This window comes from Podarcis bocagei, assembly GCF_964188305.1.
Source record: "Podarcis bocagei genome assembly, chromosome: 16".
Classification (NCBI taxonomy): domain Eukaryota; kingdom Metazoa; phylum Chordata; class Lepidosauria; order Squamata; family Lacertidae; genus Podarcis; species Podarcis bocagei.
In genome coordinates this window covers 26838695-26860232 of record NC_138142.1, presented here as the reverse complement: position 1 = coordinate 26860232, position 21538 = coordinate 26838695, and the positions used below count along the sequence as shown (strand labels likewise).

The window sequence follows — 21538 nt, the reverse complement described above, 5'->3', positions numbered from 1 at the left end:
GCTGGAACTGCATGCAACACACTTTGGGAGGTAAATAAGCACACACCCATGCCATGGCATGCTACCAGTGTCTCCTTTGTGACCCTTCCAGCTCTGTCCTTCTCTCTATCCGCAACCCCCCCCCCCAAAAAAAAAAAAAAATCTGCTGCTTTAACACTTTTTATAGCAACTGGGTAAGGCAGCAGTGAGAGCGTGTAAATTTCAAAAGACAGTTTCCCTTTCTGCCTGGAAGGCACCGGAGCGCAGCCAGGATTAGCGTCTGCGGATGCCAGCTTGGGTGCCTGCCAGAACCAGGGAAATCTTTGGCACTACAGTGGCTCAGATGAGGGAGAGGGAAGCGGATCAAGTCACTCCCCAATGGCCAGCCAGTGGCTGCATGATAGTTGTGGGAGGAAACAGGGCTGGTGGGAGGACAACACGCCTAAGCGGAAGATTGCTCTGTGCAAGCAACTAACAAACTCAGCACCAGAGGAGCAGGAAGTCCTTCTTCATGCAGCGCAAAGAGAAACAATGGAACTCACTCCTGCAGGAGGCAGTCTGGATGGCTTTAAGAGAGGATTGGACCAATGCATGGAGGAGGCTATCATGATGGCTATGCTCTGCCTACACCATGGGTAGGCAAACTAAGGTCCGGGGGCCGGATCTGGCCCAATCACCTTCTAAATCCGGCCAGCGGATGGTCCGGGAATCAGCGTGTTTTTACATGAGTAGAATGTGTTCTTTTATTTAAAATTGTTCTTTGTGGGGTTATTTGTGGGGCATAGGAATTAGCTCACTCCCCCCCCCCATATAGTCTGGCCCCCCACAAGGTCTGAGGGACAGTGGACCGGCCCCCTGCTGAAACAGTTTGCTGACCCCTGGCCTACACAGTTGGAGGCAGCAATACTTCTGAATACCACTTTCTGGAAGCCACAGGAAAGGGGAGGGGTCTTTACTTTTGGGTTTCCTACAGTCATCTGGTTGGCTACTGTGAGAACAGCATGCAGGACTAGAAGGACCAATGGCTTGATAGCCAGCAGGCTCTTCTTAAGTTCTGATTGATGATGGTGGTAAATAGCTGTGTGGAAAAGCCCCAGGCTCCTAATTTGGAGTGCCTCTCCCTTCAGCTTAGCTTCCCAACTAAGATCAAGGCTTGCAGGGGGGCTATCAATAGCTGCCCCTCACAAGAGACTTTATCTATCTATCTATCTATCTATCTATCTATCTATCTATCTATCTATCTATCTATCACAAAGATTCATTATCTTCCCATCTGTTTGGAGAGCTCCGTCATTGTTGCCCCAGCCATGTGTTATTGATGGTGCTCTGCAACTGCTTGCAGGTGGTGCCAGAATTGGATCTGTAGGCGGATGGAAGGAACTAAAGCCCTAATGTATCATCTCTTGATAAAAATTGATCTCCTCCCCTTCTCCCGGTTGCTCTTTAATATTAGCCTGGAGTTCATTTTTTGCCCAGTTACAGAGCAAAGCCATTGACTGGTCAATGTATCATGAATCATTAGCCTGGCAAAGTGCGTGTGAGGCACGGGTGCTCCAGGGTGCTCTTGCAGGCTCACTCTCACCAATTCCAGACAACCCAAAAGAGAATTAGGATGTGCTCTCAAAGCCCTTACCTACAAAGTCCCTACAGCTTTAACCATAATGCAAAGGCAAGGCAAGGAAGCTGAGTTAAATGAAATTGAACAAGCACAGAGCAACATGTCTGGTCTCCTTGGGTGATCAAGGAGTGCTTCCAGCCGACCAGTCAGACAAACTCTATCAAAGTGTCTTCCCTATGAAGAAAGGCTGCAATATTTGAAGACGAAGTGAGTGGATATCCAATGAAGCTGAATGTTGGAACATACATAACAGTGCACAGTTAATGTATGGAAACCAGGCCGCACAGGACGCAGTGATGGCTTCCAGCTTAGATGGCTTTAAAAGAGGATTAAATAAATTCATGGAGAAGTCTATCAAGGGCTACTAGCCAAAATGGCTCTGCTCTGCTTCCATGGTCAGAGGCAGCAATGTTTCTGAATACCAGTTGCTGGAGGCGAGGGGAGGGGAGAGGGCTCATGTCCTGCTTTTGGGCTTCCTATTGGGGCATCTGGTTGGGCAGCGTGAGAACAGGATGCTGGACTAGTGGGCTACTGGCCTGATGCAGCAGGCTTACGTTATGCTTTTATCTTAAAGCTGCCTCTTCGCTTTCCCCCTTTAAGGTAGGCTAGGATGATTTCTTTTAATATAAGCACACATATATCCTAAAGCATATAAAGAGCAAAGGGATTTGAGATGCATCCACCCCCTTATATTTTGATTAGGACTGTCACCCAATTAAATAAATCTTGGTCACTTAATCCTACAAGTTTAATTGATATGCTCTTAAATTTGCAGCTGAAGAAAATAGTTCCAGGGGAAAACCACTTTATTTTTGTTTGCTTTACTGTATGTGGGTGTTGCAGTTGGCACCATCTTTGAAGACACACACATGCACAGAGAAAAGGAAATCCTCTTCTAAGATGCTGTTTGCCATCTGCTTTTTAAAAATGTTATTTTATTTTTACAAAAAAATATATAAAAAAATCAATTGGCTGCCTGATGAATTGGGAGGCAATTTCTTCCCCGATCAAAATATTTTCCAATAGAACCGTCTGACTGATGTTCACCCAAAAATTGCAGCATTAATTTGCAAAGCTTAAAAGTGGAAAAGTAGAGATGAAATGGCAAATTCTAACAGAGGCATTTCCTCCTCTGTTTTCCACCTACAACTTGCATTTGTTTCAATGGGGGCTTGCCAGGGTAATTTGCCCAGGGAACTGGGCCCTAAGAGAGGATGAAATCTAAGGTCTTGCAACATCCATTTGTCTGACCTCGGATGTGAAGCAAACAGCAGCTCAAAGGCCACAAAGTTAAGGCTTCTGAGAGTCAGTATGGTGTGAAGGGGTAGTGGTTAGAGTGTTGAACTAGGACCTGGGAAACCTGGGTTCAAATCCTCACTTGGCCATGAAGCTCACTGAGCCTCTCAGACTAACCTACCTCATAGGGTTGTTGTGAGGACTAAATATGGAGCGGGAGAACCATGTCTGCCACCATGAGCTCCTTGGGAGAAAAAAAGGTAGGCTACAAATGCAATAAATAAGTAAATATATAAAGGTATGCATTGTTTGTTTGATTTTACCTTTGCAAGTTCTAGGAAATTCAGTGCAATGTACATTTTAAGAAAAGTACATTTTGAGAAAAGTACATTTTGAGAAAAGTACATTTTGAGAAAAGTACATTTTGAGAAAAGTACATTGTTAGATTGCTTTGTAGCACACCAAAAAAGACCAGAATAAAAGCAAAGCTGGAGCTGGATTTAGAGTTCCTACTTCACCCACAAGAACCCTTTGCTATGACTGTAAGGAAAGCAGACCGGCTCAAAGGCTCCGCTGCCAAGCAACAGATCCATCCTGGGTCATCTTGAGCACGATTTCCCACAAGATGCAGTTTACTAACATCATGAGTTGCCAGTGTGGTGCCCATAGAGGATGTTTCTGGCCCCCGTAGGTCTCCCTGCTGCTGCTAAAATCAGGTTTGAAATAAGAATTCTGTTGCAGACAACAGAATTAGGTTGCAGTGTATACGTGTGTGTGTTTGTGTGTGTATGTGCTCATGGATCCAAAAGGGTTGGTGGCCACAGTATTAATGCACGATCGACAAAGGTTCTCTGGGTGGTTTGCATGATAAGGGGAAAAAAGATAAAAATGTGAAATCTAAAAGAATAAGTACAGAGATAGAAAAAAGCAACCTGCAGAGAACAACATCAGAACAAAGGATCTAAAAGGACTAAAAGCTCACAGGGTGGGTGTCAGGCAAGCCTCTCTGGGGAATTCCACAACCTGGGCACCAACAGTGAGAAGGCCCCCTTCTTCGAAAAGTCCAAGAGTCAGGAACACAGGGGAGTGAAGGGAATAAGCCAACAAACAGCCTGGAAGTGTTCAACACCAAGTCCAAGACCAATTCCATTAGCTCAAGTGGCAGGTGAGGAGAGGTAGTAAAGCATCCTCTAATCTAGCTTTCCCCAACCTGGTGCCCTCCAGATGTTCTGAACCACACTGTTGGCTGTGGCTGATGGGAGTTGTGGTCCAAAACAGTGGTGTTGGCTGGGGTCAGTGGGAATCAATGGGATTCCAAAGTGGCCATGCTGACTGGCTGGATTTCTCACAGGCATCTGGTTGGCCACTATGAGAACAGGATGCTGAACTAGATGCCTGACAGCCCCTTTGGCCTGATCCTGCAGGCTGTCCTGTTCTTAGACTACACCATGTTGTTTGGGGTTGAAGGGAGTTTGCAGTCCCATACATTTGGAGGGCAAGATATTGGGGACAGCTGCTCTAATGTGTCCTGAGTCCCCAGCACAAGATGCAGGCACCCAAGATTGGTGCTCAAATGGGGAGGAAGCCTATAGAGGGAGGTGGAATATTTACAGACTCCCCCCCCAACACAAGTATTTTATTTCTGTATGCCAGATTTGTGGGCTGACATACTTCCTGCAGGCGGAAGACAGGCCGCCTTCCACTTTAAAATGCCTCATCGGCACTGATTCTAACTGCAACAATGTGGGCTGGCCGGCCATTTATGATGTGGGCCACGCAGGTCCGAAGTTTGTTCCAGGTGCCGCAAATCAGCACCAGCCGGCAGGATCGGCAAACAGCCTTTGCTATTTATTCAACACGCCATCCGTGCCAAGAGTGTTTATTTAACTGGGAGGCATTGATGAAGGGCATGGAGAGGTGGCAGGGACGGCAATTCCCTTTTCCGAAGCAATCATTTTCACGGAAGGGGAAAGGGAGGCTGTTGAGATGCACACGCTGAATATTCAGCAGCCCGCCCACAAGGCGGCTGAATTCGGGAAGCCGATGTGACCCGACGCTCGGGGAGGAATTAGCAAGCTGTGTCAGATCGGCACGGTTCAACGCAACAGAAATGCCATGAAGCATCAAGAAGCATCGCTTGGGGGCCGCCAGCTGGACACGTCACCCCTCCTGCCTCCACCTCCCGCAGCAGGTGAACTGTAAGGGGGTGGCCGTGACACAGCGTCTCCTACAATCAGCCTCAGAATGAGATCTGGAGAGCCCAGCAAAACTGGACAAAGCCATAAGGGGTGTGAGCAATGCAACTCCTTGCACCCAGAAAACAAACATGCCAAGAAGATGGCTAGGATGGGGCTTCTCGCTCTCTCTGACATGCTAGGATTCTCATGTGCAGGGATTTTTTTAACTGCATGGCACAGCATTCTGTTAGCTCCCTTGCCTATGGCATTGTCTAAATCAGGGGTCGGCAACCTGTGGCGCATGGGCCACAAGTGGCCCACAGTGGTTGTTTAAACGGCCCCCGAGCTGCCCCCGAACCGGGCCACGCGCTCGGTGAGTCCCTGCACGCTGCGCTAAACCGGTGCAGTGTGGAGACTCACTTCTGCAGCACCAGAAATCGCATCTGCGTAGACGTGATCCGGCCCACTGAGTGATCTCCGCGGGAGTGAACCGGCCCTGGCGAGGTAAACCTTGCCGACCCCTGGTCTAAATCACTATAGCAGACACCTATCTAAAGAGTCAAGGTTCAGCAATCAAGATTTGGTTGTGCTTAGAATAAATCCGTAAGTGGGAAAATGTTTCCTTATACCAAGATGAGGATTATATTGAAATACAGAGAAACTGTTCTAGCTATAGGAAATGAACGCTGTGAGGTTGACGGAAGTAAAAAAACAAAAGAATAATTAAAAGTTTAACCCCAGAAAGGGCAGTACCTCGGCAGAGAAATGACATTCTGGGATGTCTATTATAGTTATTTTGACTATATTTATGTTCTTACTTTTTGTGTTTGCTCTGTTTTTGCTTTGTTTTCATTTCTTTCCCCCCTTTTTCTCTACTTTTCTTCTTCTTTTTTGTCTTTAGGTGATATGTTTGTATGCTTTGTTTTGTTTGTATTTGCATAATTCAATAAAAATAATTTTAAAATAAAATAAATCACTATAGCAGAAACACCTCTTATGAAGATGAGCCCTACTGGATTAGCCCAAGGGTCCATCAATCCCAGCAGTTAGTTGCCCACAGTGGCCAACCCAAACACAGGGCGGGAAGGCAACAAGTCCCTGCTGCTGCCGGGCAAGATGTGTCCCCCTGTTATTTAGAGATACACTGCCTCTGAATAGGGAGGCTCCATTTAGGTGCCATGGCCAATAGATGCTGACAGGCGCACTGCCAGCCACCAATGTATCTGATCCAACTGCCATGTGGAAATTTAGTATTAGCAGGAAGGAAATAAAACACCTAAACAATGGAAGCAATGACACAACCTTCACCAGATGTTTTGGACTACAAGTCCCATCAGCCACAACCATCATACGACCATGCTGGTTGGGGCTGATGGGACCTGCAGTCCAAACATAGGCTGGATGGCCACTGTCAGGGAACTGACATCGGAGCCAGAGGTGGAGGGAAGGCTCCCAAGTGATGCTGGAGAAGGACCCAGCAGGGAGAGAGGCAGCTCATCAGCTGGGGAAGGAAATCAGCGCAACACCAGGGATAAAGGGGGGCAGATGGGGGAATCAGCGAGAGGGCTCCAGGACTCCTCGCCGGACACCAGCGGGGAGAGCACGGGTCCTCCGCTACCCATACCCTCCCTGCGCAGAAGACTTCTGCGCAGGGAGAGTAGGAGGAGACTTGGCGTCAAACAGCTTTTATGCTGGAAAAGGTTTAAGAAACGCCCACTGACGGATTCTGCTAGCGACTGAAACAGCCACGAAGTGAAGGGTTGTCCAGACATAAAGGTTTAACCAGGCAACCTAGCCAGGAGTGGCGGCAACTTACGCACGAGCAACCCCTATTATTATTACAGCCACCCAGCAGGGTTTATTTAGCTGTGATTCCTGCCTTGCAGGGGGTTGGACTAGATGACCCTTAGGGTCCCTTCCAACTCTACAATTCTATGATTCTATGCCAAGCGTGGATGGCAGCTCCCTCCTCCCTCGGCCCTCCGATGAGCTGAACCTCAAATGCCTTTTCCTGCCTTGAGGTACCTTGGCTGATGCAAGGAGAGCTCTGGCTCAGCAGTGCTAACTACCTCCTCCCCTTAATGCCGCCTGGCAGCAGCTGAGGAGCCTGGCTCTGTTGTGTCAGGGAGACTCCATCGTCTCTTTTCCCTACAAGCAGCCAAGGGCCTCAGCAAATTGAGAAGTGACATCCCTATGTGCACCAGGGTGGTGAGACAGAGGCCCTTGTCGATGTGTGAGATGAGAACCCACAAGCAAAGCGAAGGACCCACAGACTGGTCATTTTCCCAGAGTGAAAATGGACTGGTGATTAAACCAGTCTGGGAATTATGGCTCTGGGACGGGAACAGGGGAGTCTCCCAACAGCTCTGAGCACCCTTAGCAAACTGCAGCTCCCAGAATTCTTTGGGGGAAGCCATGACTGTTTCAAGTAGTATCACGACACTTTAGATGTATGGTGCAAATGTGGCATAGGTTTCCTGACTCTAGTTGATGAGCGCCTGCCTGCGTCAGTTTCTCAGACCCTGCTGATGACTGTTACAAAGCCAAGGTAGGCCCCAGGCCTGAGGCCTCCACCACCACTGCCTCCCTGGATTCTGTTCACGATGCTAACAGGAGAGAGGGTGGAGAAAGCAAGCTTAGCCAGTGGTGGTGTAGTGGTTAGAGCGTTGGACTATGAACTCAGAGACCAGGGTTGGAATCCTGACTCAGCCATGAAGCTCACTGGCTGTGACCTTGGGCCAGTCACTCCCTCTCAGTGTAAGCAACATACCTCCTAGGGTTGTTATGAGGATAAAATGAAGAGACGCACATGAGATCCTTGGTGGGATATTAATGGAAGTAAATAAAGACACTGACCCCCGAAGCAGGAGGCCACACGCAGCTGGACATTTGCTGGGCCACACTGGAAGAAGGCCCCTTGCCTTGACAATACTGCTCTTCCCCACAAAGCACTGTGAGGTTTCTCCATTTCTCACACCCTGCCTCTTAAGCGATACGAGTGACCTGCCTGAAACCCTCTCAAATTCTGCAGCCAGCGCAGTCGACAAGAAAGATAATACATGATGGCTCACCCACAAAACAGGTGGCTTTGGGTGTGTTTGTGGCCTGCCCATGTTGAAAATCCAGGCGTGCCACCGCACAAGCATGCAACGAAATGGGATGTGGACCCTATGGCTTCCCCCTCCACTGTAAACCGCATGAAAAGCCTCACGGCAGGTTTCCTGGGACAGAAGGCCCAGACAAGCAGATGTCCTCATGCCGTGGCACCCTGCCAGTCAGCAACAACACCTCCCAGCGCAGACAAGCATATGGCAGGCGGCTGGTCCTCCCCTGGCACCGAGGCACCGTATGGCATCACTGCAAGGGAACCAGCCCTGCCAATGTTATCCAATACCAGCCCAGAGGAGGGGGATCGTCTGGTTGCTTTGTCCCCCTGTGGAGTGAAGGAGGTCAGGGGAAGGGGAGGTCTTAACAAGGGCAGCGATACTGCGGGTTGGCAGACTCTAACAAGCTGAAAGCACCTTTGCCAACCTGGCGTCTTCCGGATGTTACTCCCATCAGCCTCAGCCAGCATGGCTGCAGGAGTCGTTGTCCAAATCATCAGGAGGGCAGCAGGTAGATGCAGCAGCCTCTGTAACAACCAAGGCTCAGCAAAACAAGCCTTCGATCTGAGATACCGAAATTCAAAATCCTGCCTCAACTGCGCTACTCTTTCTTGTCTCTCTCCCTGCGCCTTGAGTCGTCAATTTATTTCTTCATTTAGGCCACTTCTGTGCCACTTAATATATGAAAAATATCTCGAAGCGGTGTACGTGAAACTAAAGCAACAACAGACAAGTTAACAACTACTTTTACAAATATACAGAGTTACATATAAAAATGTTACATTAATACATAAGGAACACGGGAAGCTGCCAGATCTGCAGGATGGGGAATGGATGCTCTTTGAAAACATGGGTGCCTACAGAGCAGCTGCTGCTTCTACTTTCAATGGACTCCAGAGGCCAACAATACACAATGTAATGTCAAGGCCAGCATGGCAATTGATGCCACGAATAAAGGAGCAAGGTTTTCAAGCTGAAGTGGAAGAGCAAGGATGTCACTTTGCCACTCTCACACGCCTGGGAAAGTGGGATTGAACACTATCTGGCAGCTTCTACTTCAGCGAGGACTGATAGATATAGTTTTGGCTAACATGCAATTTTAGGAATAGAGTCTTAGGGCTCTGGGGACCATTAACTTATTCCTTGCTAGAATTTTAAAATGTTTTGAACAGCCAAGGTGGTGTAAACGTAACGGAATAGACAACTAGCAGCTGGAGGGGGAGGAGAGGGCAGAGAGCTGTGAGTGGGGGGGGGGGGGCCCTTTTCCCAACCTCTGGACCCCCAGGGAAACTCAAGAAACCTGCTGTACCTGGAACTGGGTGTGAAGTGTGCAGCTGAATGGGGCACAGCTGTGGGCAGCCTGAGGAAGTACCATCCACCTTGGACCTGCCATAAAAACCATGTCCAGAGTGAGAGATTAGGGTGATGTTGGCTGTTTCCAGGAACTCTTATCATCATGAAATGTTGTGGGTGAGCTGAGAGCTTGTTAGGTCCTGGGTGAGATCTCAGAAGCTGAGAGGTGTGTCAGAAGGAAAATGAATTGATATTGATTTATATATATTAATAACTTTGTATTAATGTTACATATGTTTTTATAATATTTTGTTTAAGTTGCCTGTTGTTGCTTCAGTTTTTTGTACACCGTTTAGAGATAATTTTTAATATATTGTTATAGAAATCAAAATAATCCATCCATCCATCTAGTCAGTCCATTGGTTTGCCCAGCTCAGTAATGTCCACACTGACTTGCAGCAGCAATCTAGGATTTCAGGCAGGGAATCTCTCCCAAGGAATTGATGATTTGGTTAAAGATCAGAAAATGTCTGTTTATAACAGCATTAAAAATATTTCTAAAAAGAAGAATGTAAGAACAAGAGAAGAATGTAACTAAAAAGAAGAATGTAACAACAAGAGTCCAATGTAATGCACACTTACCACTGCTTTTAGTTTAGTGAAATTGTAGTAACTTACCACATAGAATCTTGGGAGTTATAGTATGTAGAGGATATTTAGTGTCTTTCTTAAACTAGCCCCCAAGAGTTTCCTAGGGAAACTAAATGGCATAGGAATCCTATGGATGCATGTCTATTCAGAAGTAAGCCACAGAAACTTCAGTGAGACTTATTCTCAGCTATCAGTGAATGGTAATGCAGCCTTAAACTGATCTATATCTGTAGTGTACAGACACTCAAACGGCATGGAAGAGGAAGTATTTATACAGTGGCTGCCAAAATTAATCTTTACACACATCCCCTGCCCCAAATGGATAAATAAAAGCACATGTTATAAGGAGAAACACCAACAGGTCAGCTGCCCCTAGCACAAGACTCAGCCTTGGCAAACAACAAAATCTGAAAGCGCATGAGCCTGGAGGCCCTTTCCTACCTTGACCCCGCGGATCCGGAACTCAGCCAGGGCGCGGCTCATCTTGGAAGCTGCCGTGGTGTGGTCTTTGCCGTGAGCAATGACTTTCACCAGGAGGGAGTCGTAGTGTGGCGAGATGATGGCCCCCTGAAAGGCGGAGGCACTGTCCAGTCGGATCCCCATGCCCTCGCCACTCCGGAAAACCTAGAGGAGGAGAGGTCCACAAGGTCAAGAAGAGTCTCCCTGGGAAATAACACATAGTGTTTGATTGATGATCGATTGAATGCATACTAGTTGACTGCAGGCTTCCACATCTGTGGTTATTCTTGGATTTAGTTATGATTTTGATGCTGAATTTCTTGGCTCAAAGATATGAATTGTAGCAGCTAGAAATGCTCCTCTGAAATATGAGGTGAGCATTACAGGCCCCCAAAGTTCTTCCCTTTAAAGTTTCAAAAGAAATATCTTAAGATTACAACTCAGACAATCCCAATAACCCCAGAATTTTAGCTTTACTTTATTTATATACTTCAAATATGGACCAATTGAGAAGTAAGGCATTAATAACACATTTATTAACAGCAGCTAGAACAGTAATCGCTAGAACTTGGAAAACCTTGTAATTAATGAATATTGATCATTGGTAAAACATAGACTGGCAAACAGCCCATAATGGAAAAGCCGTTGCAAAAACTGGAAGGTAGCAATGAGAGAGGGGGCGGGGAAGATACTTTTTATACTGCATGGTGTGATTTTGTAAATATACAAATGGAATAACACACAGACGAGAAATACCTACAACATACAGTCTTGGGGAAAAGAAAGTGCACCCCCTTCAGATTATGTGGTTTTACATATCAGGACATAATACCAATCATTTGTTCCTTAGCAGGTCTTGAAATTAGGTAAATGCAACCTCAGATGAAGAACAACACATGACATCTGTCTCGTGATTTAATTAATAGAAACAAAGCCAAGATGGAGAAATCATGTGTGGAAAAACTAAGTACACCCTTACTGCTTCCATAGGAATTAAGAGGTTAAGTAGCAGACAGGGGATGCTAATCAAATGTCCTTGCTTAACTGATCATCAGCAAGTGTGCCCACCTCTATAAAAGCAGAAGTTTTAGCAGTTTGCTGGTCTGGAGCATTCAGGTGTGTTTTAACACAATGCCAAGGAGGAAAGGCAATACATTCCCCTTCAGCCTCACACAGTGTTGGGGTTAGTAAGCTGCCTTTCACAGAGTGTAACCACTGGTCCATACAACTCAGCGTTTCCTACACTGACTGGCAGCAACTCTCTAAGACTCCAGAGAGGGAATCTTTTTCTTCCCTACCTGAAGATGCTGCCAAGAATTGAGCCTGGGACTTTCTGTGTGCAAAGCAGGTGCTCTAACCACTGAGTTCATCTTTTCCTTTTAAGGAACTCTACACCTTTAAACACACTCGCTCTCCAACCCACCCAGGCTTTCTCCAGGCAAATCTACTGAGGAAAGTGGGGTGATCATATTCTCCCCACTCAATAAGTGACTAATCTCATAAACAGGGAGAGGACAATCTGCACCCCCAGCCAAAGGGTCCACTTTAACCCCCTGCCCCCTGCTTTTTGGCTACCATCTCCAAAACTGGGGATGGAGAGATTGCTTGAGGAGATGGATCAGATCCCCAGCTTGGCAGTAGCCTCATCTAGTCGACTGCGAATCAGTTTTATTTTTTATTCTACTAATACCCACCCACTTCCCTTCCCTAAGGAACTGGCCCCTTGGGGAGGCAGCGATGGCCACCGACACGGGTGCCTGTAGAAGAGGACTAGACAAATTCATGGAAGAGAGAACTATCAATGTCTACTAGTTATGCTGGCTATGCTCTGCCTTGACAGTTGGAAGCAGCAATGCTCCTGAATATCAGTTGCTAGGATCCACAGGAGGGAACAGGCCTCTTGAGCTCAGATCCTGCTTGAGGGGTTTCCCATAGGCATCTGGCCAGCTACTATGAGAACTGAAGGCTGGACTAGATGCCCTTTGGGCCTCACCCTGCAGGCCCTCCTTATGTTCTTATGCAAAGTGGGTGCTCTGCCCCTGAGCTACAGGCCTTATTATTAATGTAAAAAGTACCACTCTGGAATCAAAAGTAGAAAGAAAAACGAAAACTGAAGAATGTAAGAATAGCCTTGCTGGATGAGGCCTAGCCCAGCATCCTGTTCTCACAATGACCAACCAGATGCCCCAATGGGAAACCCACAAGCAGGATTCAAGCAGAAGAGCGACTCCTGTGGCTTCCAGCAAGTAGATTTCAGAAGCATTGCTGCTTCCAGCTGTTGAGGCAGAGTAGAGCCATCATGACTAGTAGCCATTATGAGTCCTCTCTCCATGAATTTGTCTAATCCTCTTTTAAAGCCATCTTCTTCTCCTTAATTAAATTCATTAGTCCCTTTAACTTGCACAACGCCCCGCCCCCCGCAGGATTTAGGTTTGATGAGGCCCTAAGCTACTGAGGGTAATGGGGCCCTTTATACGTCCAGCTGTCCTTTGTCAACAACAAATGGTCACTTTTTTGTGTTGAATATATGCTATATGATAATTTATGGACCTAGTAAGTATCTAAAGGTGCTACACTCAATATGCCAGCAAGTTTGGAAAACTCAGCAGTGGCCAGAGGATTGGAGAAGATCAGTCTACATCCCAATCCCAAAGAAAGGCAGTGCCAAAGAATGCTCCAACTACCGCACAATTGCACTCATTTCACATGCTAGCAAGGTTATGCTTAAAATTCTACAAGGAAGGCTCAAGCAGTATGTGGACCGAGAACTCCCAGAAGTGCAAGCTGGATTTAGAAGAGGCAGAAGAACCAGAGACCAAATTGCAAACATGCGCTAGATTATGGAGAAAACTTAGAGAGTTCCAGAAAGACATCTACTTCTGCTTCATTGACTATGCAAAAGCCTTTGACTGTGTCGACCACAGCAAACTATGGCAAGTTCTTAAAGAAATGGGAGTGCCTGATCACCTCATCTGTCTCCTGAGAAATCTCTATGCTACAGTTAGAACTGGATATGGAACAACTGATTGGTTCAAAATTGGGAAAGGAGTACGGCAAGGCTGTATATTGTCTCCCTGCTTATTTAACTTATATGCAGAATTCATCATGCGAAAGGCTGGGCTGGATGAATCCCAAGCCGGAATTAAGATTGCCGGAAGAAATATCAACAACCTCAGATATGCAGATGATGGCAGAAAGTGAGGAGGAATTAAAGAACCTTTTAATGAGGGTGAAAGAGGAGAGCGCAAAATATGGTCTGAAGCTCAACATCAAAAAAACGAAGATCATGGCCACTGGGCCCATCACCTCCTGGCAAATAGAAGGGGAAGAAATGGAGGCAGTGAGAGATTTTACTTTCTTGGGCTCCATGATCACTGCAGATGGTGACAGCAGTCACGAAATTAAAAGACGCCTGCTCCTTGGGAGAAAGGCGATGGCAAACCTAGACAACATCTTAAAAAGCAGAGACATCACCTTGCCAACAAAGGTCCGTATAGTAAAAGCCATGGTTTTCCCAGTAGTGATGTATAGAAGTGAGAGCTGGACCATAAAGAAGGCTGATCGCCGAAGAATTGATGCTTTTGAATTATGGTGCTGGAGGAGACTCTTGAGAGTCCCATGGACTGCAAGAAGATCAAACCTCTCCATTCTGAAGGAAATCAGCCCTGAGTGCTCACTGGAAGGACAGATCCTGAAGCTGAGGCTCCAATACTTTGGCCACCTCATAAGAAGAGAAGACTCCCTGGAAAAGACCCTGATGTTGGGAAAGATGGAGGGCACAAGGAGAAGGGGACGGCAGAGGATGAGATGGTTGGATGGTGTTCTTGAAGCTACCAGCATGAGTTTGATCAAACTGCGGGAGGCAGTGGAGGGCAGAAGTGCCTGGCGTGCTCTGGTCCATGGGGTCACGAAGAGTCGGACACGACTACACGACTAAACAACAACAACATGTATCTAAAGCCGTTTTCACTTTACAAAATATGTATTTTATCAAAGTAATTGTTGGACTGAAATACAATTTTAGGGAGCAGGCAGGGCCCATTACTTACATCATAGGAGCCTACACAACACAAAACACTGTTGCTGTATGTAGGTTTTATTTCATTTGTTTTTTATCTTATATTTTAGAAATGTACATCCAGTTTTTTTCCCATTTAATTTTTTTTGGGGCCCCCAAGAGAGTGGGGCCCTAAGCTACAGCTTGTTTAGCTTATACGTAAATCTGGCACTGCCCCCCTCCCACATTATATATATTAAAACCAGGGGGCAGGAATACATTAAAAATATCCCACTCCCTTCTGAAAGGCCACAGATAGTTAGAAGCCAAAGATCTGGTTACAGAGGAGTTTTTGCCTGGTGCCTAAAGATATATAATGATGGTGTCAGGCAAGCCTCCCTGGGGACAGCATTTCCAAAGTATTAATCTTATATTAATACTACTTATTGCTTTTGTTTTTGCTTCTTCTAATACCCTTCCATTCCCGGAAGAATAAGCTGCCAGTTTCCTTCTGGAAAAGGTCCTGGCAAGGAAGGATGGCAGCAGCAGCAGGAGCAGAAGAGGGGAGAGAGAGGCAGAGAAGACAAGTCCAGGGTTTTATAGCTGTTCACACAAACACACACACACACACACACACACACACACAGAGAGAGAGAGAGAGAGAGAGAGAGAGAGAGAGAGAGAGAGAGAGAGAGAGACGTGCTTCAGGAGGATGCAATCTCCATTGTTCGCAGCATTCCTCCTGCACTTTGGTCAGCAAGAAGCTTAAGCTGATGTGACAAGGCCCTTCGGAGGCATGCAGTGCAACGTACAACGTGCCAGCTTGTGTAACATCACTGGACTTTCAAATTCAGGCCCTGGGAACTGCTTCTTACGGAGACGGCTACTCGGGCACAAGACTGGACACTGGCTTACTCTGCATGCCTGCAATCATACAGAACAGAACCTGTCTTTACTCAAAATACATGAATACAGTTCTAAAAGTCCACACTTTCTTTATTTTTTAAAATAGCAATCAAGTAAGCTTCTAGTCCTCAGGGTGTTAGGCAACATGATTTACGAGAAACTGAACCTAAACCAGGTGTTCCAGGAAATGCTCAGGCCTGAACTCTGGCGAATTCCTAGAGAAAGCAAGTTCTACTTCAGTGGGGAAGCCAGTGACAAGTCCATCTCTGAACACTGTCTCCCCCGGATGGCTTTGGTGGCCCGTATTCGCCTAATGGAGCAATGTTTCCATTTTGCTATCATTTGAACAGAATGAAAAGGTTCCAACAAAAACTATTTTATACGTTTCACTGTTCGTCATGGCAAAACATTAAGTAAATAAATTATGCAATTAATTACATTATTCCACAGTATTCACTTCAATGCAAAGGAACCATGATGCAAACCAACAAACAATCAATTATGCATGATCATATACTCTTTGATGCGTGAATAATATACTTATTATCATTTCTATTCGTTGGATTAATGTCCGTTCTGGAGACAGGACTAATAAGTGAACACTGGCAATTTTAATCGCTCTCTTTTTTCTCTCTGACATTCTTACTTGGTTCTCAGTAGGACTATGTTGCCCACAAATCCCTCATGGCAGAAAGTGAGTCACGTGTGTGTGTTGTAAGACAAAGCAAAATGGACCCTAAGCTTATAGAGTGGTTGATCGTTTTTGTAACCCATCAAGGAGCTACAGGTACATGTAGGCATTTTCCAATTTTATTGTTGCAACAATCCTGTGAGTTGTGTTAGGCTGAGAGACAGTGGCTAGCTGGTCACTCAGCTGCCTATATTGCCAAGCAGAGATTGGAACCCAGGACTCCCCTATCCAGCAAGGACATCAGTAGGGTTTTTAAAGCTATCTGCCTTCAAGGAATACTTTCTAGATATGTTTGGCAGTGGTTAGGGCCTATGTCAATTGTTTCCATCTCTGAGTACAGTACTGCTACAACCCAGCAACCTCCAAAGGTGGTGGGACTCCAACTCCCATCAACCCTAGCTGAGTTGGAGTAAAAAATGGCTGTGCTGGCTGGGGCTGATGGGAGTTGGAGTCCAAAACAGCCATACTGGCTGGGGGTTGATAGGAGTCCAAACATCTGGAGGACACCGGCTAGCGAAAGGTTGAATTAGAATACCGTTTGAAAATCTCTGTTCTACTCTGCACTGGGTCACTCGTACAGCGCCTGACACACCATTAACACCAATCAAAAGATGCAGCAGCGAAAAGGGTGGATGCTATATTCTGTGATACTTAATTGGCCTTATGAAGAAAAAAGCAATCAAGACAATCTCTGAACTCTGCTACTTCATTCTCACCAGGTCCTTGACAGGTTCAGGAAGCTGAGCTCTGAGCCCCGCGCTGCTCTGATTGAGATTCAACCCAAGAGGCGTGTCATGAAAAATGTGAGAGTTATGTCTCTCCAGAGGCTGTGCAGGGACCAAAACATCTTTCTGGATCTCTCTGTCTCTCCCCCCTTTTCTTATTTAAACAGAAGGGGGAATTTGTTATCAGAGGAAATCAGGAGACTGGTAAATGGCCTCGCTGGCAGCCAGAATAAATCACACCCCGGCAACCTCGATCCTTCCCCTCCGACTAATGAAGCCAATAAATCAGTCGTGCAAACTGGAGCAGGACCCGAGTTTTGCTTACAAATTCTCTCTAATGGGGCTCCGTGGCAGATTAGGATTAAGAGGGTCTTCTGTCTCGTGAAGACAGAGAGCTTCTCATCGTGGAAGGGTTTGCCCAAGGCCACTTTGCCCCATCTAGAAGAATAGAATCATCGATTGCAGAGTTGGAAGGGAACCAAAGGGTCATGTAGTCCAACACCCTGCCTAAGTGCAGAACCTTGCATGTGTCCCTATTGAAATTCATTTTTTTTAGTTTGGGCCCAGGTCTCCAATCTCTTAAGGGCATTCTGAATCTTGATTCTATCCTCTGCAGCATTAGCTACCCCTCTCAGTTTGATGTCATCTGTGAATCATAAATATCACCTTAATTCCTTCATCCAATTCGTTTATAAAGATGTTGCACACCAGTGGGCCCAGGACAGAACCCTGCAGCACCACACTAAACCACTTTTTTCCAGGATAATGAAGAACCATTAATGAGCACTCTTTGGGTTCATTCAGTCAAGCAGCTACAAATCCACTTAACCGTTACCTCATCCAGCCCACATTTTATCATCTCTCCGCAAGAACATCATGGAGGACTTTGTCAAAAGCCTTACTGAAATCAAGATACACTATGTCCACAGCATTCCCCCAATCTACCAAACTCGTAACTCCATCAAAGAAATGAGATTTCTCTGACATGATTTGTTTTTGAGAAACCCATACTGGGTCTTAGTAATCACAACATCCTTTTCTAAGTGTTCACAGACTGATTGTTTAATTAAATGTTTTAGGACCTTTCCTGGTATCAGTGGCAAGCTGACTGGTCAGTAGTTACCTGAGTCTTCTTTTCACCCCTTTTTGAAGATGGGGACAACAGTTGTCTGCCTCCAGTCCGCAGAAAGCTCACTTGTTCTCCAAGAATTATCAAATAGTACAGACAGAGACTCTGAGATTACATCCACATGCTTCTTTAATATCCTTGGGTGCAGCCCATCAGGCCGAATTCATTTAAAGTAGTTAGGTGGTCCATGACAACCTCTTTTTCTGTTTTGGGCTGCAGCTCCCTCCTTGCATCGTTTATACTATTATCACCAAGTTAGGCACCGCTTTCCTTTCGGGGCAAAGCAGGTGTTGAAAAGTTCCGCCTTCTCTCTGTTACCCAATAGCATTTCTTCATTTTCTCCACCTGCACCTTGGAGCGCCTTCTGCCTAAAAAAATGAGTGGGGCAATGTCGCAAAGTCTAAGCATATGCACATTTTATTATACGTGGGATTTCATTTGCATTTTGAAATGGAGATGGGCCAAACAGAGATGGCAGAACACATCAATCCTGGGTGTCAGAGAATCCTCCTTAAGAAGCAGCTGTGCATTGAAGCTTTTGGTTTGGGGGTGGAGGAGCTTCCAAACTGCTTTCCATGGGGGCAGATGTCACCTCTTCTGATAATTAAAAGCGCAAATATCTCCTGCCCACTGATTTTATTTGGTTTCCTGTGATCCGCAGGCAGCGGCACGGCTGGGTCAATGAATGGTGCTTGGCTGCCACTCAAGACCCAGCACTGGGTTTTTTCTTCTTCCTCATCTTCGGGGTAGAAATAAAGAGCCAAGTCAATTTTCCTTAGCACTCTCTGGTTGACATAAAAAAAACTTGGGCTATCAAATTAGAAAAGACTGGAGGCATTGTTGTCCATATGTGCATTTTGGGGCAAGCTGGCCAGAGGAGGCCGTGGTGTGGGAGAGACAGCTGGCCAGACATGGGAAAGGCTCGCTGAAGGGCTGTTGTGACCGTAGAAAGGTCCTGGCGACAGACCCTTTGGCACGTTCTCATCACAGTGCAGGAGCTACCTGAATACTTGATAGGCATATGCAGAGTCAAGAGATTCTGGCCTGCAGCCAGAACAATTACATTCACATAGTACATGGGCAAAGCAGGGGCAATATATGGTTCTTTACCCAGATGGACAAAAGAATGAAGTGGGGAGGGTGAGAGAAGGAAAGCAGAGGTTATTAACTGACTTAAAGTATTAGAGCTTGTTCAGCATGTTTTGTGAGACTGATAGCATCTCCAGTTGAAGGCTCTCAAGTGAATGACAAACTAGATGGACTTAAGGACATCAGAAGAGCCTCCTGGATCAGGCCAATGGCCCATCTAGTCCAGCATCCCATTCCCACAGTGGCCAACCAGGTGCCTGTGGGAAACCCACAAGCAGGATCTAAGTGCAACAGCCCTCTTCCTGCCTGCAGTTTCCAACAACAGGTTTTCTGAGGCATTACCGCCTCGGACCAAGGAGGCAGATCACAGCCAACGTGACTAGTAGCCATTGATATTCTCCTCCATGAATTTGTCTGTCAGGGAACTGCCATCGGAGCATCAGGCGGTGGAGGGTCTCAGGGAGGAAGAAAGAGACTCAACAGCTGAGGCAGGAACCAGCAGGGGGAGGAGTGGATCTCTGAGGGAATGCGAGCAGGAGGGAGGGCTCAGAGACGCTTCCAGCGAGAACAGTGGGGAGGTATCTGAGTCTCCCATAGGGAGACCCACACCTCGCCGGAAACTGTCACGCCGTGAGTCCAGGAGACGCGTTTCCGTTAAGGAGCTTCTTTGCTGGAAACGCTTCCGCAGACAGCCACTGTCAGACTCTACGAGTGACTAAGAGCAGACATGTTTGTGGAGCTCTGTCACACACAGAGGTTTGTGGAGTCGCACAAACTCTGAGGGAGCACGATTTTACGCACAAGCAGCTAATCATCCCATTACAGCAGTCTGACAGACTCTGTACGCTGCCTGTGCAGGAGAAAGCATCATGAGCGAACCAGCCGGAACCGGAGGAGCAGGAGTTGGCGCTGGTCCAAGCTTGGAAGAAAGGTACCGAGCGTTGGAAGTCCAACTTGCGCTGCAGACGGCGAGGCTTGAGGAGAGAAGGGCTCAGGATGCAGACAAGAAGGGGAGAGCCACTCAGTTCCCCAGAAAGGTACCAGGATTGGTGCAGAAGTTTGGGGGGGACCCCAAGGATTACCATGCCTTTAGGACAGAGATGCAATATGCCATTAATGTGCAGTTCGATGAGTTCCCTGATGAGGAATCGCGAGTTGCTTTCGTAATTGGGCATCTTGAGAAAGGGGCGCGGGACTGGGTTCGACCCCTAATGGCAACGCACAATGACGTCCTAAAGGACACGATGAAGTTCTTTAGAGCAATGGATATCATGTTTTCCAGCGATATTGAGGAAGGGGTGGTGCGCAGACAGCTAATGGCTTGCAAGCAGGGAAGCCGATCTGTCCGTGAGTACTGGACTGAGTTTACCATGCTGATTCACAGACTGGGTTGGGATTTATCGGCGGCACCTATTCAGATGCTATTTGAAGAAGGTCTTTCTTCGGCTGTGAAAGACGAGCTGTCCCGGAGCCCCAGGGCGGTGTCTATGGATCAGCTGACCAAATCTGCGCTGACCATAGGAGCGCGTCAGGAGGCAAGAGCCTTGGAGAGGCGGGAAGGGAGAGGGGAACGTTGGAAGGAGTTCCGCATTCCAGACATTCCTGAGCCAGCTTTCCCGCCGGCAGAGCCGATGGAAATCGGAACAGCGCGCGCGCGCGCATTTTCAAAACCCAGTGAGGGGGTTAAGAAGGAGGGAAAAGGCGCCCGGAAATGCTATCTCTGCCAACAGCCAGGCCACTTTGCCAGAGTCTGCCCCCAGAGGAAGGAATGGCAAGGGATGGTGGGAGCTGTTGAGGGAGGAGAGCAGGGAGAAACGGAGCAGGTAAAAGCCAACGCCTGGTTGCCACAGTCGGGGCACTGCAGCCAGGCCAAAGAGCAGTGAAAGTGCCCGTGCCAGAAGCTCCTCAACCTGCTCTAGTTATTGATGTGTCGCTAGAGCTGCAAAATGGACACCCCCTAAAAATAAAGGCGCTGTTGGACTCAGGCAGCTCCTGCAATTTTATGAGCAAGGAGTTTGCTGCTGAACACCAGATACAGACGATCCCTTTAAGCAACCCCCTGCAGGTGAACACGATCGATGGCAGGGAGTTGTTGGGAGGAGGAGTCAGATTGCAGACCGTCCCAATGATAATGAGGGTGGCAAGGCACACAGAACTGATAGCGTTTAATGTGGCCACCTTGGGAGGCGCTCCCATTATTTTGGGAATGAGCTGGCTAGCGCTACATGATCCGCTGGTGGGCTGGCATCAAAGAGTGGTTTCCTTTGGTTCAGCACATTGCTTAGAACACTGCAAAGGGGAAAAGGGTTCAGCAGGGGCCCAAGCCACCCTAGCAGGGACAGAAGTAATGGAGAAGGTGAAGGTACCACCACAGTATGCAGATCTCAGCGACGTGTTCAGCGAGAAGGAAGCTGACCAACTACCCCCTCATAGGCCCTTTGATTGCCAGATCAATCTACTCCCTGGAGCACAGCTTCCTGTGGG

General features: G+C 47.1%; 1 protein-coding gene and 1 long non-coding RNA gene across 12 annotated transcripts in view; both read right to left on the bottom strand.

The window, feature by feature from the left end:
* PC (pyruvate carboxylase) overlaps positions 1-21538 on the bottom strand; it is a 268658-nt gene that overhangs the window by 70743 nt on the left and 176377 nt on the right. For all 11 annotated transcript variants that reach the window (XM_081175517.1, XM_081175510.1, XM_081175511.1 and 8 more), the window contains one exon: positions 10500-10682. In XM_081175517.1, coding sequence (XP_081031643.1) covers positions 10500-10682 — 183 coding nt within the window. The remainder of the gene's footprint in view (positions 1-10499; positions 10683-21538) is intronic.
* The window catches only part of LOC308576354, a 251618-nt gene that overhangs the window by 107553 nt on the left and 122527 nt on the right, over positions 1-21538 (bottom strand). The window lies entirely within an intron of this gene.